Below are 19,082 nucleotides of genomic sequence, written 5' to 3'. Positions count from 1 at the left end.
CTTTTTCTTTTTTTTTTTTTTTGAGGTACGCATGCCTCCCACTGTCGTGGCCTCTCCCATTGCGGAGAACAGGCTCCGGACGTGCAGGCTCATGGGCCCAGCCGCTCCGCGGCATGTGGGATCTTCCCGGACCGGGGCACGAACCCATGTCCCCTGCATCGGCAGGCGGACTCTCAACCACTGCGCCACCAGGGAAGTCCCCCTTATCTTTGATCCTTCATCTCCTTATTCTTTATAAGACATTTAGCTTCTCTACTTATACACCTTGCTACTCTGTGCTCCTGGAATACTCACTCAACAATTCAGACTGTAGTTGCTACAGTTTCATGGTCTATAACCTCCTTTATTTCCTCAGGATTTTCCTTCAGTAATGCAACACTTCCCCAGTTAGCTCCCTAGTATACCTGAAAAGTATGGAGAGATATACCATGATTTTTAAAGTGCTGATTTATTATCTTAAGAATGTTAATCCTACTGAAATAAACAACTTAAATGCCATTTGAATAAGATTCTAACATTTCCATTTAGATTAAATGATTTTAAAGTTCATATGTAAGAACAAGTGTGTAAGAACTGAAACTTTGAAAAGAATAGTGAAAGCGTATTTCCCTTACTAGATATTAAAACTTAGTATAAAATGACAATAATCAAAAGAGTCTGGTATTGGCATTAAGACATAAAAGTAGATTAGTGACATGGAATAGAGAGTCCAGAAGTATATCCAATATTTATGGGAACCTACTATAACATGAAAATGGCATTCTCATTAAAAAAGACAATAATTTAATTGAGGAATGCTATTAGAAAATTAACTAGTCAATTGAAATAAAATCAAGTTACACTCTTACCTAACACCATATATAAAAATAAATTTGACATATTAAAGGAGTAATTTTAAAACCTTATTAAAATTTCAGGATAAAATTTATAAGATCATTTGGATAAACTTGGTACTAGGAAACCTTAAGGAAGATAAAAAATATATTTTTTAATAAAAGATAAATCAGAAATAGAACTGACTTGTATAGTATTTCATAAATCTAAAGCCCAATGATATAAAGTTTTAATTTTATAAAGTATAGTTCTAGCCAAGTAAAATTACATTTTGACATTTAAAAAATATTAAATAAAGCTCCAGGGCAATATAAGTGATATATCTGTTATACAAATCATTACTTAATTAGAATTTTAATTGTTTCCTTATTTTTCTAGCTAAAAGATCTGAGAAACTCTACCATGTGGATACCCAAGTGAGCTGAAGGAGGTACATTGATCAATATAAATTAATCTTATAACTAAAATTGTAAAAGTATATTTGTCGGGCTTCCCTGGTGGCGCAGTGGTTGAGAGTCCGCCTGCCGATGCAGGGGACACGGGTTCGTGCCCTGGTCCGGGAAGATCCCACATGCCGCGGAGCGGCTGGGCCCGTGAGCCATGGCCGCTGAGCCTGCGCATCCGGAGCCTGTGCTCCGCAATGGGAGAGGCCACGACAGTGAGAGGCCCGCGTACCACAAAAAAAAAAAAAAAAAAAAAAAAGTATATTTGTCTTTAAAATATATGTCAAACTCTTTTAACTCCAGTAAACTTCCAAAATATTATTCTAATTCCTCTTAAATGACTTTATCGCATTCATCATATATGGAAAGCTTAAAGAATACTGGCTGAAAACTTGAAATAAAAGCTATATTATATTTAGTTTGAAATGTGTTTCAGAATTTGGTTTGGTCATTAGATAACTGTGCATCAAGTGAAACAAAACTGCAGTGCATTCTAGCTTTGATTTTTAGGTTTTAAATTATATATATATGTTTTTAAATTATAAATAATGAAAATATATATGCTTTATATTCCTCTTATTTACTTCATTCTAGTATGCCTTCTTGAGAAGAAGAGAAATATGTCAAGTCTAGAAAGTGTCCTCAGATTTGCTCATAAATCAAGGGATATATGTTATCTGACCAATGTGTCATAGAAGAAAGAGGCTGTGAGCCACTTGAATAGACAGATATTATAGAACAGAACTGGAGTAACTATTCAGATTTTATGCCGAAATGCTTAATACTACTAGTTAAGGAGTAAGGATTTGTGATAGCTACTGGGGAAACAACAGAGGTTAAGACAATCAGGATTCTTTTCCTTGAGAAGCTTACATTCTAGTGGGGAAGACAGTTATGAAACAGCTAATTACCCACTATTTATTTAATTATGGTCATGATAAGTGCTAACAAGGGCAAATTTAGAGTACTGGGAGAAAAAAAGGTTATCTGATCTAGCCTAGTCTCCGGGAAGTCCTTAGGGAAGGCTTTTCAGGGGAAGCGAGGTTTAAATTTAAGACCTCCAGGCTGAGTGGTAGTTAGCCAGGGTAGGGTGAGGAAAGTAGGGCAGGGGAGAATACAACTGTTTGTAAAAGAAGGGTTCTGAAGTAGGAAATAACTGAACTGGAAATCACTGAAGCTGCAGCACAAGAATAAAGTGGCTGATGGTATGGGATAAAATAGGTGAGGTGGGTGGAGGGTCTCATAGGCTATATTAAGTAATCTAGATTTATTCCTATGAAAAATAAGAAACTACTGAAGGGTTTTTAAATTAGGGGTCAGCTTATATTTTCAATATTTCCATCTTAACTTTTAAAACCTACTGCTAATTTCAGTAGGTTTTCTTAAGAAAACTATCTTAAAATAATTATATATCAAATGTTTTCCTGTTTCTGCTCCAAATTCAGTTCTCCAAAGATACTAGTATCTGGAAAGAATACCACTGCATACCCTGTTTCCTCTGGAAATGCAGAGATGGTGCTTCCATCGTTCTGACAGTGGTCCTGAGAGTCTGAATCTTTTCCATCTTGGTTTGTAGCAATATTGGTAATTCGATGTTGTTGCAAGTCCCACTTTCGAGCTACGTTGTTAATTATTAACCTTTTCTTCTCCTATGAAAAAGTTCATTGGGACAAGAATTACATAATGCCATTTTTGTAGCACGAGAGTCCAAGGAGCATATTGTTTGTACTACTTATCACACCTTTAAAAGGAGTCTGTTACTTAAAAGTAGCTACCAAATATGTATTCTAAAACACAGTATAAGTGGCCTTTATTTAACCTATGCAATCAACCATCTCAACGATGCTCTATCATCCTTAACAAATTATATGCAAAACAATAATTACTTCCATTGGAGATAAGAAAATTCACTATTTGAAAGTTTAATTTGACAGAAATTTATATATTCAAGCGTTATGTGAAGTTTTAATTAGACAGAAAATTATGCCTTTGTGTTTAAACACAGCAAGAAAAAACTAATGATATTTTAATTTTCCTATTCAATAATTATGGCAAATATGGTGGAATACTTTGGGGGGGAAGGGAGGAAGGAGAGAGACTGATCAATGTTCCAAGCTTCACAGCATAAATTACAATGTCTGAAAATTAATAATCATACATAGACTATTAAATGAAATTGTACTAGGTTGAAATATTTCTAGATAACTAATAGCATCCTAGATTATCCATTATCAAAAGTTAATTTTTAAATGGCATATTGATTAAATCAGAGTGCTAAAAATGGACACTTTCCCTTTTCTCTTTACTAAGAGAACAATCATCCAGTGAAAAATCATCTGTGTGATACTGATTCACCTGCTCTCTTTGGAGCCAGTGAAGGCTGTTAGGAAGATTCTTTGCCCATTCCCTCAGTGCATTCACACATGCAGAATACTTATGTTTAGTTCCACCTCTTTGCCTATCTAAAATTTTAGATGTAGAAATGGCATTGGATAGGAATGAAAAGTGGTGACAAAGCTTAATTAAAACTAAACATTTTAAAAGTTCTATTTCTGCATTTAAAAATGTTTCTAGCATGGGTTCTTTTTTCTATTGCTTGGAATTTCAAATTTGTTTATATAATTAAATGGGTTATACTTAATATGTATATACTTCTGAGACTTTCTGACATTTTATGTATGTCCTTCTTATCTAAAGCAAGTAGGAATCTGCCATTCTACTATAAATGTTCCCCCCAAATCTATGATAAAAAGGCACCTTACCTTAAAGAATTCTATTTCAGTTATTTGCAGATGACTGGGACAAACCAATTCTTAATCTAAGCAATACCACTATTTTTACTCAGTACCAAGGCTACTTTGAAAGAGGCAGGGGCAGCGAGTAAATGGAGGATGGCTATCATGCTGGCTCCATGCATTTTCTGGCTGACTTGGAGTCGGCAAAAATAAATATTCTAAGTGAGGTAGATATAGTGATGCTTAGAAACAGGGCACAAAAGTTTACACCACGGAGTATGCTAACAAATTTATAACAAGATACTCTGAAAACGCAAACACTTTCCTATACCAATCCCAAAGTTAAGCTTTCTTTAATTGGGTTATTAAAATCAGATCAACACCAGGTTGACTAAGAAAATGGATATTTTCATTGAGGCCAAGAAAAGGGAAGACATTTTAAAACAAGAGTGCAGTCTGGGGTCAGGTGGGGATTGCTGGTTGGCCAGGGGGCCAAACAAGGGCTCTAGGTGTCTGTGGAGCAAAAAAAAGAGGAGCAAAAAAAAGCCTAGAGATTCTGTAAGGCAAAAGGGGGTACACCCCAAAAATTTCATGCTCAAAGATCATGGATGCATTTGGCATATATTAGTACAATCACGACTATAGCTAGACGGCAATTTGCCAAGTCTGTGTTAAAGTGACAATTATTTTAAAAGATGCCAACTTTCAGCTTCTGCCACTTGAGTCTATTCTTTATAGTCCAAGCAATACCACACCAGTATATCCCATAACTATCACTTCCATTCATTTCCAAGTTTGAAAAGAAAATAGAAAGATAGAAAAGCGATAAGGCTGAAGATATAGGTCCATACACTCTTCCTGTCCCTGTATAACCACCCATCCCATTTTCTTAATGATCAATATGTGTTGTCACATGAAACAATCTCCAGTAAATGCTGAGGGTCTTTGATATTATGACCCTGAATCTGAGCTAGAGCTAGAATTCCTGATTTCCTACACTTTTCCTCTTACTAAAAATTTTTAAAATTAAATAACTCTCATAATTAAAGAGCCCTATTTAGCGACTTCAAGAGAAGTATTAGGTATTTTTTGAAGTTTTCATAAATATTTTCCAAACATCTAAAAAACATGTTAGCTAAAAATTTAATGGCATATTTCCAAAAATACTGATGGTTACAAGCAGCTGAATTGGGTATATAATAAAAAATGTTCAGTTCAAAGATGGAGTCAAGTGCAATTTGTTGCCTATACTAGGTTCTACTTACACTGGAAGCCTTAGAGTTAAATCACCAATAACAGCAGGTGAGAAAATTTTAGCATACTGAGTAACAGTTCTAATTACTTTTGAAGTAGCAGCCTGGAGCTGAGAGGGCTTGGGACCAAGTTTGTTTTGTTTTGTTTTGTTTGTTAATTTTGGAGTAGTTTTCATAGAGTAAAATACACACGTTCAAGTGTACTCTTTGATCAGTTTTGACTGCTAACTCATAACATTTCCATCACCCCAGTAAGTTCCCTAAGATACAACTTTGTATCCCTATTAGTCATTTTTAAAAATTCTGAATGCCATTTTAATTTTAAAAAGAAAAGCTCCTACACAAGACAAGAATGAGTAATGGTAATCAGGGTGATATCCTTAGTTTCAGAACATAGTAGAATCATAATAAGAACTATAAACTTTAAGCTGTCTTTATTTATTGTACTTTGTTATGTTGATATAAAATATTTTTAAAGAAAACATTTTAAGGAAATTTAACATCTGATATGTTAAATAATTTAAAACCAGTTTAAAAAACCTTTAATTCCTATACTCCTCAAAACCTTTACCACCTCTATATCAGAGAAGCTAATGGAGAAATTTTTTTAATGCAAAAAGCCATCATTTAAAAAAAAAACATGTAGTAGAGCTCATTAAAATATATCATTAAAGATGACAGTCTACTACAGCGGTTTCCAAAATGAAATGCACATGCCATGAGGATACACATGGTGATATACTGGTGTGGAAAAAATTATAACTTCTGTTATATTTATTTTTAATCTCTTTTACAATTTCTATCTTTTGCATGTGTTTTATAATGTACATTATTTTGTATTTCAGAAGTAAAAGTTTGTTTATAGGTAGTGACTTATAAAAGTTTTAAGGGTGTTTGTTTATTAAAAACACTCTACTGATAGGAATGAAAAATTTACAGTTTGGAAACTACTTTTCTAGCTGATTAGCTAGCTAGCTTCACTGTGTGTGAGTGCATGTGCACATATATGAATGTAGACATCACAGAAAATACCTTAAGCAAAGATTGCTTATGACTTTCTCGCTTCTTCTCTTCCTCTTTTTTGGCTACAACAGATGCCATACGCCTTTCTTCTTCCTAAAAGAAAAATGTAAAAAAGTATTATTAAGTATTTAACCTTTTTTATGCTAAATATCTTCAGTTTTCCAAGTCTGATTTTCTTTGTGAGAGGCATACTACTTGCTAATAGAAAATATGCCCTCAAAGAAAAAGTTAGTATGTTCCTCTTTATTTTCTTCTTCCGTCTTAATTCTAAAAGAAACCTGTACATTCTTAACTCTGCTCCACACTCTTGATGTGAGATAAACCTAACTAATACAAGAAAGAAAAAAGAATGAGAAGAGAAAAAAGAAAGGGGAAGCAGGCTTCTATAATTTTTCTTTGTACTGTAGTTCCACATGGAGAGACTTAACAAACTTGCTATCATGAAGATAAAAAGGATAAAAATTATACTCTTAACAATCTTTATTTAATTTATGGTTGCAAATCAGAGGTTTTTCTTAATGACAAAACAGCTGTGAAAGCTTTTAAAAACTCTCCGTTGATATTAATAAATTATTCTCCATTAATATCATTACTTTTACTTTGTTTTTAAGTTGATTTGGCCAGTCTAATTTCTTCCATTCTAAAAACTATGAAATAATATTACTGTAATAACATTATACAGTTTAGAAAAATTTTTTAAAATCAGTCATAATCCTAACACCCTAACTCAAATATTATCATTTCTGTATCACCTTACAATACTATGAGCAAAGTTTTAAATGTTGCAATCTGTATACACAATCTGGATCATGTTTTTTTTCCCCCTGAATATTGGCAAATTTTAATAAAGTAAATTATAACCATGTAAGTTTTAATTTTTATTACCAAAAGATTTGCAGGCATTCAAAATGATGTCACAATTTGAGAAAACAATTTCTTCATAAAAGACAAACCTGAAAATATCTTCAGTGATAGAAAATTTAAAAAGTAATTCAGTACATTTGAAGCAGAACTTTTTAAGAAATAAAAAATTACAAAAACTGATATGAAAAATTTAATGAAGGTGGTTTGAAGAGCAGATTTTATACAGCTGAAGAGAGAATCAGCCAACTGGAAAACAGGTCAGAAGAAATTTTCCTGTATGCTTTCATACTAGCCTATACTTGCCAATCATAGCACTTAACCTGTTTCATTTAAATTATTTCTGGTACTATCTCTCCCCTTTCCTGCAAATAGCTCCATGAAGGTATGGACCAGGTCAGCTCCCCATTACATAGTAGATATTCAATAAACATATATTCAAGGAATGAATTATTGAATGTACATCTCTATACATCTGTTCAATAATTTCCTAAAACTGAAACTACTAAATCAAGTGGTAGACATATTTCTAGGCCTTTTGATATGTTTGCAAATTTCCCTCCATAAATGTAGTACTAATTGACACTTCTACCAGAAGTTAACATTTGATTTAAAATATAATGGATAGTCATAAGAGTTGTTTGCCAAATATTCCTGTGTCTCCCCACATCCTGGCCACATTGTGAGATAGCACTTCATGCCCTTTTGAAGTTAGGTGAGGTCATGTGACTTGCTTTGGCCAATGTCATATGAACAAAAGTGACATGTGTTTACTTCTGGGTGGAACATTTCAGACAATGATGACATAGCTATTCTCTCTCTCACCTCTACTGTAGAATTTGCAAAGCTCCAGAGGTTGGGTGCTTTGAAGGCCTTGGTCCTGGAATGAGGACAACACAGAGTAAAGTTCCCAGATCACATACTATGGGCAGACTGACAGTATGAGCATGAAATAAACTTTGTGGATTTAATCCACTGAGGTTAGAGAAGTTGTTACTGTAATATAATCTAGCCTATCCTGATCAGTATATACATTATATTAGAATTAAGGAAGGTCAAAGAGATCACAAATAGGTATTCTAGGGTGTGAGCCATTACAAATGCTTCTGAAAACAAAGAAAGACCTAGACTAAAGAAGTAAATAAAAAATGCACAAAGAGAAACTATCATGGAGTTAAAAAGGAAAGTAGAATGCATCTCCTGTAAAACTCTAATTTTAGAAATGAGGAAATGAATACTCTGAGAAGTTTAGTAAATTATACAAGGTCACACAGCTAGTGACAAAGCCAGGATCAGGGCCAGAAATCATTTGTGAGAAATGCAGTTTGTATTTTTATAATAAGGATATATTTAAATGTGTCTTACTGATTTTAGAGAGATGAAAAAAGTGAGGTCAAAATTTAGAAGTAATCTGCCATATGATTTAGTTGTTTTAAAGGGAATGAAAATTTATGTGATTTTTGATGAATTTAAAGTATATTTTACGGACGGAGACCTTCAAGATGGTGGAGGAGTAAGACATGGAGATCACCTTCCTCCCCACAAATACATCAGAAATACAACTACATGTGGAACAACTCCTACCGAACACCTACTGAATGCTGGCAGAAGACCTCAGACTTCCCAAAAGGCAAGAAACTCCCCAAGTACCTGGGTAGGGCAAAAGAAAAAAGAAAAAACAGAGACAAAAGAATAGGGACAGGACCTGCACCTCTGGGAGGTGGCTGTGAAGGAGGAAAAGTTTCCAGACACTGGAAAGCCCCTTCACTGGTGGAGACCTGGGGTGGCCGGGAGGAAGCTTTGGAGCCATGGAGGACAGCGCAGCAACAGGGGTACAGAGGGCAAAGCAGAGAGATTCCCGCACAGAGGATGGGGGCCGACCAGCACTCACCAGCCTCAGAGGCTTGTCCGCTCACCCGCAGGGGCGTGTGGGGGCTGGGAGCTGAGGCTACGGCTTCAGAGGTCAGATCTCAGGGAGAGGACGGGGTTGCCTGCGTGAACACAGCCTGAAGGGGGCTAGTGTGCCACAGCTAGCCAGGAGGGACTCTGGGAAAATGTCTGGAATTGCCCAAGAGTCAAGAGAGCATTGTTTCGGGGTGCGCTAGGAGAGGGGATTCAGAACAGTGCCTAAACGAGCTCCAGAGATGGGAGCAAGGCACGGCTATCAGCGTGGACCCCAGAGACGGGCATGAAATGCTAAGGCTGCTGCTGCAGCCACCAAGAAGCCTGTGTGCAAGCACAGGTCACTCTCCACACCTCCCCTCCCAGGAGCCGGTGCAGCCCGCCAATGCCAGGGTCCTGTGATCCAGGGACAGCCTCCTCGGGAGAACACATGGCGTGCCTCAGGCTGTTGCAACATCACGCCAGCCTCCACCACCACAGGCTCGCCCTGCATCCCGTTCCCCAACCACCCCCTGGTCTGAGTGAGCCAGAGCCCCTCATCAGCTGCTACTTTAACCCCGTCCTGTCTGAGAGAAAAACAGATGCCCTCAGGCAACCTACACACAGAGGCAGGGTCAAAACCAAAGCTGAACCCCAGGAGCTGTGAAAACAAAGAAGAGAAAGGGAAATTTCTCCCAACAGCCTCAGGAGCAGCAGATTAAATCTCCACAATCAACTTGATGTACCCTGAATCTGTGGAATACCTGAATAGACAACAAATCATCCTATAATTGAGGGGGTGGACGTTGGGAGCAACTGTAGACTTGGGGTTTGCCTTCTGTATCTAATTTGTTTTTGGTTTTATGTTTTTCTTAGTTTAGTATATAGAGTTTATAATCATTGGTATATTTGTTTATTGATTTGGTTGCTCTCTTCCTCTCTTTTTAATATACATATACATATATATATATTTTTTGCTTTTTCTCTTTTTATGAGTGTGTATGTGTATGCTTCTTTGTGTGATTTTGTCTGTATAGCTCTCCTTTTACCATTTCTCCTAGTATTCTATCTGTCCGTTTTTATTTTTTTCCTTCTTTTTTTATTAGTATACTTTTTAGTGCTTGTTATCACTGGTGGATTTGTTTTTTGGTTTGGTTGCTCTCTTCTTTCTTTCCTTTTTTTTGCTCTTTTCCATTATTTTTAATTTTTCTTTTATTTTTAATAATAATTTTTTATTTTAATAACTTTGTTATTTTTTCTTTCTTTCTTTCTTGTTTTCTCCCTTCTTTTCTGAGCTGTGTGGCTGACAGGGTTTTGGTGCTCCAGCCGGGTGTCAGGCCTGTGCCTCTGAGGTGGGAGAGCCGAGTTCAGGTCATTGGTCCACCACAGACCTCCTGACTCCACAAAATATCAAATGGAGAATGCTCTCCCAGAGATCTCCATCTCAACGCTAAGACCCAGCTCCACTCAACGACCAGCAAGTTACAGTGCTGGACACCCTGTACCAAATAACTGGCAAGACAGGAACACAACCCCACCCATTAACACAGAGGCTGCCTAAAATCAAAATAAAGTCACAGACACCCCAAAACACAGCACCGGACGTAGTCCTGCTCACCAGAAAGACAAAATCCAGCCTCAACCACCAGAACACAGGCACTAGTCTCCTCCACCAGGAAGCCTACACAAACCGCTGAACCAACCTTAGCCACTGGGGGTAGACACCAAAAACAACGGGAACTATGAACATGCAGCCTGCAAAAAGGAGACCCCAAACACAGTAAGTTAAGCAAGAGGAGAAGACAGAGAAACACACAGCAGATGAAGGAGCAAGGTAAAAACCCAACAGACCAAACAAATGAAGAGGAAATAGGGAGTCTACCTGAAAAAGAATTCAGAGTAATAATAGTAAAGATATCCAAAATCTTGGAAATAGAATGGAGAAAATACAAGAAACGTTTAACAAGGACCTATAAGAACTAAAGCAAACAAACAATGATGAACAGCACAATAAATGAAACTAAAAATTCTCTACAAGGAATCAATAGCAGAAAAACTGAGGCAGAAGAACAGATAAGTGACCTGGAAGATAAAATACTGGAAAAAATTATCGCAGAGCAGAATAAAGATAAAAGGATGAAAAGAATTGAGGAGACTCTCAGAGACCTCTGGGACAACATTAAACACACCAACATATGAATTATAGAGGTCCCAGAAGAAGAGGAGAAAAAGAAAGGGACTGAGAAAATATTTGAAGAGATTAGAGTCAAAAACTTCCCTAATATGGGAAAGGAAATAGTCAATCAAGTCCAGGCAGCGCAGAGAGTCCCATACAGGATAAATCCAGGGAGAAACACGCCAAGACACATATTAATCAAACTATGAAAAATTAAATACAAAGAAAAAATATTAAAAGCAGAAAGGGAAAAACAACAAATAACATACAAGGGGATCCCCATGAGGTTAACAGCTGATCTTTCAGTAGAAACTCTGCAAGCCAGAAGGGACTGGCAGGACATATTTGATGAAAGGGAAAAACCTACAACCAAGATGACTCTACCCAGCAAGAATCTCATTTAGATTCGGCAAAAAATTAAAAGCTTTACAGACAAGCAAAGCTAAGAGAATTCAGCACCACTAAAGCAGCTTTACAACAAATGCTAAAGGAACTTCTCTAGGCAGGAAACACAAGAGAAGGAAAAGACCTACAAGAACAAACCCAAAACAATTAAGAAAATGGGAATAGGAACACACATATCGATAATTACCTTAAATGTAAATGGATTAAATGCTCCCACCAAGACATAGACTGGCTGAATGGATACAGAAACAAGACCCGTATATATGCTGTCTACAAGCGACCCACTTCAGACCTAGCGACACATACAGACTGAAAGTGAGGGGATGGAAAAAGATATTCCATGCAAGTGGAAATCAAAAGATAGCTGAAGTAGCAAATCTCGTATCAGACAAAATAGACTTTAAAATAAAGACTATTACAAGAGACAATGAAGAACACTACATAATGATCAAGGGATCAATCCAAGAAGAAGATATAACAATTTTAAATGTTTATGCATTCAACATAGGAGCACCTCAATATGTAAGGCAAATGCCGACAGCCATAAAAGGGGAAGTCGACAGTAACACAATCATAGCAGGGGACTTTAACACTCCACTTTCACCAATGGACAGATCATCCAAAATGAAAATAAATAAGGAAACACAAGCTTTAAATGACACATTAAACAAGATGTACTGAATCGATATTTATAGGACATTCCATCCAAAAACAACAGAATACACTTTCTTCTCAAGTGCTCATGGAACATTCTCCAGGATAGATCATATCTTGGGTCACAAATCAATCCTCGGTAAATTTAAGAAAATTGAAATCGTATCAAGTATCTATTCTGACCACAACACTATGCAACTAGGTATCAATTACAGGAAAAATCTGTAAAAAGTACAAAAACATGGAGGCTAAACAATATGCTACCAAATAACCAAGAGACTACTGAAGAAATCAAAGAGGAAATCAAAAAATATCTGGAAACAAATGACAATGAAAACATGACGACCCAAAACCTATGGGATGCAGCAAAAGCAGTTCTAAGAGGGAAGTTTATAGCAATATAATCCTACCTCAGGACACAAGAAACATCTCAAATAAACAACCTAATCTTACACCTAAAGCAATTAGACAAAGGAGAACAAAATAACCCCAAAGTTAGCAGAAGGAAGGAAATCATAAAGATCAGATCAGAAATAAATGAAAAAGAAATGAAGGAAACAATATTAAAGATCAATAAAACTAAAAGCTTGTTCTTTGAGAAGAGAAACAAAATTGATAAAGCATTAGCCAGACTCAACAGGAAAAAAAGGGAGAAGACTCAAATCAATAGAATTAGAAATAAAAAGGAGAAGTAACAACAGACACTGCAGAAATACAAAGGATCATGAGCTCTTACTACAAGCAACTATATGCTAATAAAGTGGACAACCTGGAAGAAATGGACAAATTCTCAGAGAAGCACAAACTTCTGAGACTGAACCAGGAAGAAATAGAAAATAGGAACAGACCAATCACAAGCACTGAAATTGAGACTGTGATTAGTAATCTTCCAACAAACAAAAGCCCAGGGCCAGATGGCTTCACAGGTGAATTCTATCAAACATTTAGAGAAGAGCTAACACCTATGCTTCTCAAACTCTTCCAAATTATAGCAGAGGGAGAAACACTCCCAAATTCATTCTACGAGGCCACCATCACCTTGATACCAAAACCAGATAAAGATGTCACAAAGAAAGAAAACTACAGGCCAATATCACTGATGAACATAGATGCAAAATCCTCAACAAAATACTATCAAAGAGAATCCAACAGCACATTAAAAGGATCATATACCATGATCAAGTGGGGTTTATCCCAGGAATGCAAGGATTCTTCAAAATATGCATATCAATCAATGTGACACACCATATTAACAAATTGAAGGAGAAAAACTGTATGATGATCTCATTAGATGCAGAGAAAGCTTTCGACAAAATTCAACACCCATTTATGATAGAAACTCTGAAGAAAGTAGGCATAGAGGGAACTTACCTCAACATAATAAAGGCCACGTGGGACAAACCCACAGCCAACATTGTCCTCAATGGTGAAAAACTGAAACCATTTCCACTAAGATCAGGAACAAACAAGGCTGTCCAGTCTCAGCACTATTATTCAACACAGTTTTGGAAGTTTTAGCCACAGCAATCAGAGAAGAAAAATAAATAAAAGGAATCCAAATCGGAAAAGAAGAAGTAAAGATGTCACTGTTAGCAGATGACATGACAGTATACATAGAGAATCCTAAAGATGCTACCAGAAAACTACTAGAGCTAGTCAATGAATCTGGTAAAGTAGCAGGATACAAAAGTAATGCACAGAAATCTCTTGCTTTCCTATACACTAATGATGAAAAATCTGAAAGTGAAATTAAGAAAACACTCCCATTTACCATTGCAACAAAAAGAAAAAAATACCTAGGAATAAACCTCTACCTAGGGAGACAAGAGACCTATTATGCAGAAAACTATAAGACACTGATGAAAGAAATTAAAGATGATACAAATAGATGGAGAGATATACCATGTTCTTGGATTGGAAGAATCAACACTGTGAAAATGACTCTACTACCCAAAGCAATCTACAGATTCAATGCCATCCCTATCAAACTACCAGTGGCATTTCTCACAGAACTAGAAGAAGAAAGTGCACAATTTGTATGGAAACACAAAAGACCCAAATAGCCAAAGCATTCTTGAGAAAGAAAAACGGAGCTGAAGGAATCAGGCTCCCTGACTTCAGACTATACTACAAAGCTACAGTAATCAAGACAGTATGGTACTGGCACAAAAACAGAAATATAGATCAATGGAACAGGATAGAAAGCCCAGAGATAAACCCACGCACATATGGTCACCTTATCTTTGATAAAGGAGGCAAGAATATATAATGGAGAAAAGACAGCCTCTTCAGTAAGTGGTGCTGGGAAAACTGGACAGGTACATGCAAAAGTATGAGATTAGATCACTCCCTAACACCATACACAAATATAAGCTCAAAATGGATTAAAGACCTAAATGTAAGGCCAGAAACTATAAAACTCTTAGAGGAAAACATAGGCAGAACACTCTATGACATAAATCTCAGTAAGATCCTTTTTGACCCACCTCCTAGAGAAATGGAAATAAAAGCAAAAATAGACAAATGAGGCCTAATGAAAGTTAAAAGCTTTTGCACAGCAAAGGAAACCATAAGCAAGACGAAAAAACAACCCTCAGAATGGGAGAAAATATTTGCAAATGAAGCAACTGACAAAGGACTAATCTCCAAAATTTACAAGCAGCTCAATATCAAAAAGAACAAACAACCCAATCCAAAAATGGGCAGAAGACCTAAATAGACATTTCTCCAAAGAAGACATACAGATTTCCAACAAACATATGAAAGGGTGCTCAACATCACTAATCATTAAAGAAATACAAATCAAAACTACCATGAGGTATCACTTCACACCAGTCAGAATGGCCATCGTCAAAAAATCTACAAACAATAAATGCTGGAGAGGGTGCGAAGAAAAGGGAACCCTCTTTCACTCTTGGTGGGAATGTAAATTGATACAGCCACTATGGAGAACAGTATGGAAGTTCCTTAAAAAACTGAAAATAGAACTACCATACGAGCCAGCAATCCCACTACTGGGCATATACCCTGAGAAAACCATAATTCAAAAAGAGTCATGTACTACAATGTTCATTGCAGCTCTAGTTACAACAGCCAGGATATGGAAGCAACCTAAGTGTCCTTTGACAGTTGAATGGATAAAGAAGATGTGGCACATATATACAATGGAATATTACTCAGCCATAAAATGAAACGAAATTGAGTTATTTGTAGTGAGGTGGATGGACCTAGAGTCTGTCATACAGAGTGAAGTAAGTCAGAAAGAGAAAAACCAGTATCGTATGCTAACACATATATATGGAATGTAAAAAAAAAAAAAAAAAAAAAAAAGGTTCTAAAGAACCTAGGGGCAGGACAGGAATAAACATGCAGATGTAGAGAATGGACTTGAGGAAATGGGGAGGGGGAGGGGTATGCTGGGACAAAGTGAGAGAGTGGCATAGACTTATAAATACTACCAAATGTAAAACAGATAGCTAGTGGGAAGCAGCCACATAGCACAGGGAGATCAGCTCGGTGCTTTGTGACCACCTAGAGGGGTGGGATAGGGACGGTGGGAGGGAGGAGATATGGGGATATATGTATATGTATAGCTGATTCACTTTATTATAAAGCGGAAACTAACACACCATTGTAAAGTAATTATACTGCAATAAAGATTTTAAATAAATAAAATATATTTTACAATTTGGGAAATAGTTATTCTTAATATTTAAAGGCTGAATAGAGGTAATGAGGAAAAATAAACTAAAAATGAAATTCAGAACCTTGATTACTAGCTTTATAAAACAGCTGGATTAATAAGCATATTAAACTCTTTTGCTCAGTCAATGCTGATTTAGTTACCTATTAAGTATAACCTGTTTCAGAAAAAAACTTTTTAAAAGAACAAAATATATTGATGTTCAATTGTTGACTCATGTATTGAATGTGAACTAGAAACAGATTGGTTACTCAAAGAGCAGTTTTAAACAGTACTAGAAACTGTATGGATCACGTACTACACATACTTAAGAGATGATTTCATCAGATTTTCAAAAAGAATTTGAGCTTCTATTAAAGGCAGTACGACTTTAAAAGGAAAGCTAAACCTAGGAAAACTGGATATATGCCAAATCAATTCAAATATTGAGTGTTTTTAAAAACTTATATATCTGATGACTATATTTCAGCCCAAATAATTATAGAGTAGCTAAACGTAGAAACAAAAATAAACCTCTAATTGTAAAGATAAGCTATAAGTCTGCTGGTAAGAAGGAAAAAAATTGTAAAATTCTGGCATCTTCATGATAATAGTCCAACTTCTGGCACAAAAGCCATATCCTCTACGTAACAAAAGAAACGGATCTATCTGGGACTAAAAATATACATACACTTTTTTCCTTACTTCAGTTTGTTGTGAAGACCCAATACTGAAATGATTTCTAATTAATTAGGAAGTGCAGTGATTTAATAGGTGTTTAATAACTTAGAATATATTGTTAGCAGCTTATTGAGGCTCAAAAACAATGCATATATTATATGAGAAGACATTTTGCTGCAAATATATAATAGCAGTCCTAATATAGGCAGCAATTTATTATGTGGAATTTTAAAAACAATGGCAATGTGAGGTTTTAACCATATACTTTAGAATAGATAGTTATACAAAATATTGTTTTCCTTGACTACTCTAAATATTAAAACAGATCTAAAATTACAGTTTTGTCTAGAAGAGAATGGCCCATATTTTTCATTCAATCTTTTTTTTTTTTTTTTACAGAGAAAACTGATTTCCCAGGTCATAGTTAATGTCAGAATGAAGATTAGAAGCCATGTCACCTGACTTCTACTGGCCCATGGATAATAGCTATAGTATACTTTGGTGGGGAGGGGAGCCAGAACAGGCTAGGTTATACTGTCATAACAACTTTAAAACTCACACTAGCTTACAATAAGAAAATTTTATTTCTTGATCATGCAAAGAACACTGCAACTGTTCTCCATGTAGTGGCTAAGTATTCCTGGGTACTATGACCTGATGGCATGTTCGACTCAATGTATGATTCCACAATGACCACTGCATGGGAGAAAAGCATGGAAAATCTCACTTTAGCTTTTAAATGCTTCTGTCTGAAAATTATGTACATTACTTCTGCTCACATTTCATTGGCCAAAGCAAGCTGCATGACCACGTTTACTCCAAGGGAATGGGAAATATCATCTTTCCATCTGTTAAAAAGAGGAGGAGAACCAGAAGGCATACGTGAGCCTTAGTAATGGCTACCACGACAGGAAACTCACCTCTATCTCAGATAGGCTACTGCATTTTTTGGAGGCAAATTGTAAACAAGTTCATATGAAGCCAACTAAATGTGAGTTTGAGGTGAAAACTTTAGACACTGTGTCCATTTCTGTGAGAATAGCACCTGCATTCACAAAATACTGCCTTGGAAATAAAAAATTCTGGGAGGCGGAATTTTCTATACAATGGTCCTTCTTCTAGCCCCTCCAAATGTGTCTATTCTCTCCTTTTCTGGACAGTTGTAAAAATATTTGAAGACTACTGTAATATCTTCTCCTTTGTCGACGAATTGTGCCAGGTTCTCTGGAAATACTTCCAGCTTGTGATCACCCTTCTAAAACTAATAGTTCAGGTGTAATTTGACCATTAAAGAAAAAAAGGGGACTACTGTCCATTTTTCTGAATCCTCTATTTCTATAAATGAATATTGTTTAAAACCATATTAACTTCTAACAATCATATCTCATAATTAACTCAATTTGAACTTATCAATTCCAATGCAAGTCTTTTTCAAATATGCTAAGTCTCATTTCCCAAAACACTGCATTTGGCTGAGAATGTTATGTTTGTTGTTGTGAAGTAAAGTCCAGAATTTTCTATTTCTCTATTTTTTATCTTGCTAAATTCTGCTTATATTTATAGACTAGAAGTCGGCAAACTTTTCCTGTAAAGGGCCAGATGGTAAATATTTTAAGCTTTGTGATCCACATAAAATCCCTATTGCATATTCTTTTTCTTTTTTCACAATGCTTCACAAATATAAAAACCGTTCATAGCTTGAGAGCTGTAAAAAGAAAAAAGCAGGCTGTGGGATGGATTTGGCCCACAGACTGTAGTTTGCCAAACCTTGTTTTAGATTATTGAGCTACTTTTGGATTCTGATTTGATCAACCAGTACATCAGGATCTCTAACTTTTCCAGTTTGTCATTTACATATTTTTATCAGAATAATATAAATGTTCTCAACTAGTCAACATTCAAAAATGTTGAAGAGAATAAGCTTGAGGAAAAAGCCTCATAGCATGCCAGTACAGATTTCTCTGCAGGCTGGCGTTAATCCATTACTTTCTGTTCCATAGGTATACCTGAATCACAAATCCACTTAACCATGTTGTCATACAACTTACTCAACACGCTATCATAAAAGACTCTGTCCAATGTTTTGCTTAAATAACAAAACACTGTCTCTCTATAGCACTCTTCTGAGAGGGTCTGTTTGTAATATCTAAAATAGTAACCTAATTTTGTAGGGCACAAATTGTTTTCTGTGAACTAATGCTGCCTCCTGCTGATCAATTCCTTAAGTACTCACAGCCCATCTTCTAATAATCCAATTTAGATTTCTTTCATAATCTACATTTAAGTTTACTGTCACAATATTTTTTCTTTCCATGATAAAAAGACAGATGAGTTCATCTTATCTTTCAGCTACTCTGCTATCCTATACTGCTTCCCAGATATAACTTTCAAAGGCCCAGCAATTTATTTACTACACTTATCCACTGCTCTAGATCGAAGATTGGCAAATTCTAC

At 36.0% G+C, this 19,082-nt stretch overlaps 1 protein-coding gene across 3 annotated transcripts in view; it reads right to left on the bottom strand.

The window, feature by feature from the left end:
- Positions 1-19,082, bottom strand: part of LRRC49 (leucine rich repeat containing 49) — a 127,995-nt gene that overhangs the window by 34,675 nt on the left and 74,238 nt on the right. For all 3 annotated transcript variants that reach the window (XM_060169836.1, XM_060169845.1, XM_060169855.1), the window contains 2 exons: positions 6,298-6,381; positions 2,766-2,926 (listed from right to left, as the gene is read on the bottom strand). In XM_060169836.1, coding sequence (XP_060025819.1) covers positions 2,766-2,926; positions 6,298-6,381 — 245 coding nt within the window. The remainder of the gene's footprint in view (positions 1-2,765; positions 2,927-6,297; positions 6,382-19,082) is intronic.

This window comes from Lagenorhynchus albirostris, chromosome 1 (assembly GCF_949774975.1).
Source record: "Lagenorhynchus albirostris chromosome 1, mLagAlb1.1, whole genome shotgun sequence".
NCBI lineage: Eukaryota > Metazoa > Chordata > Mammalia > Artiodactyla > Delphinidae > Lagenorhynchus > Lagenorhynchus albirostris.
Note: the sequence above shows the minus strand (reverse complement) of the source record. Positions and strands in the feature narration are given on the sequence as shown.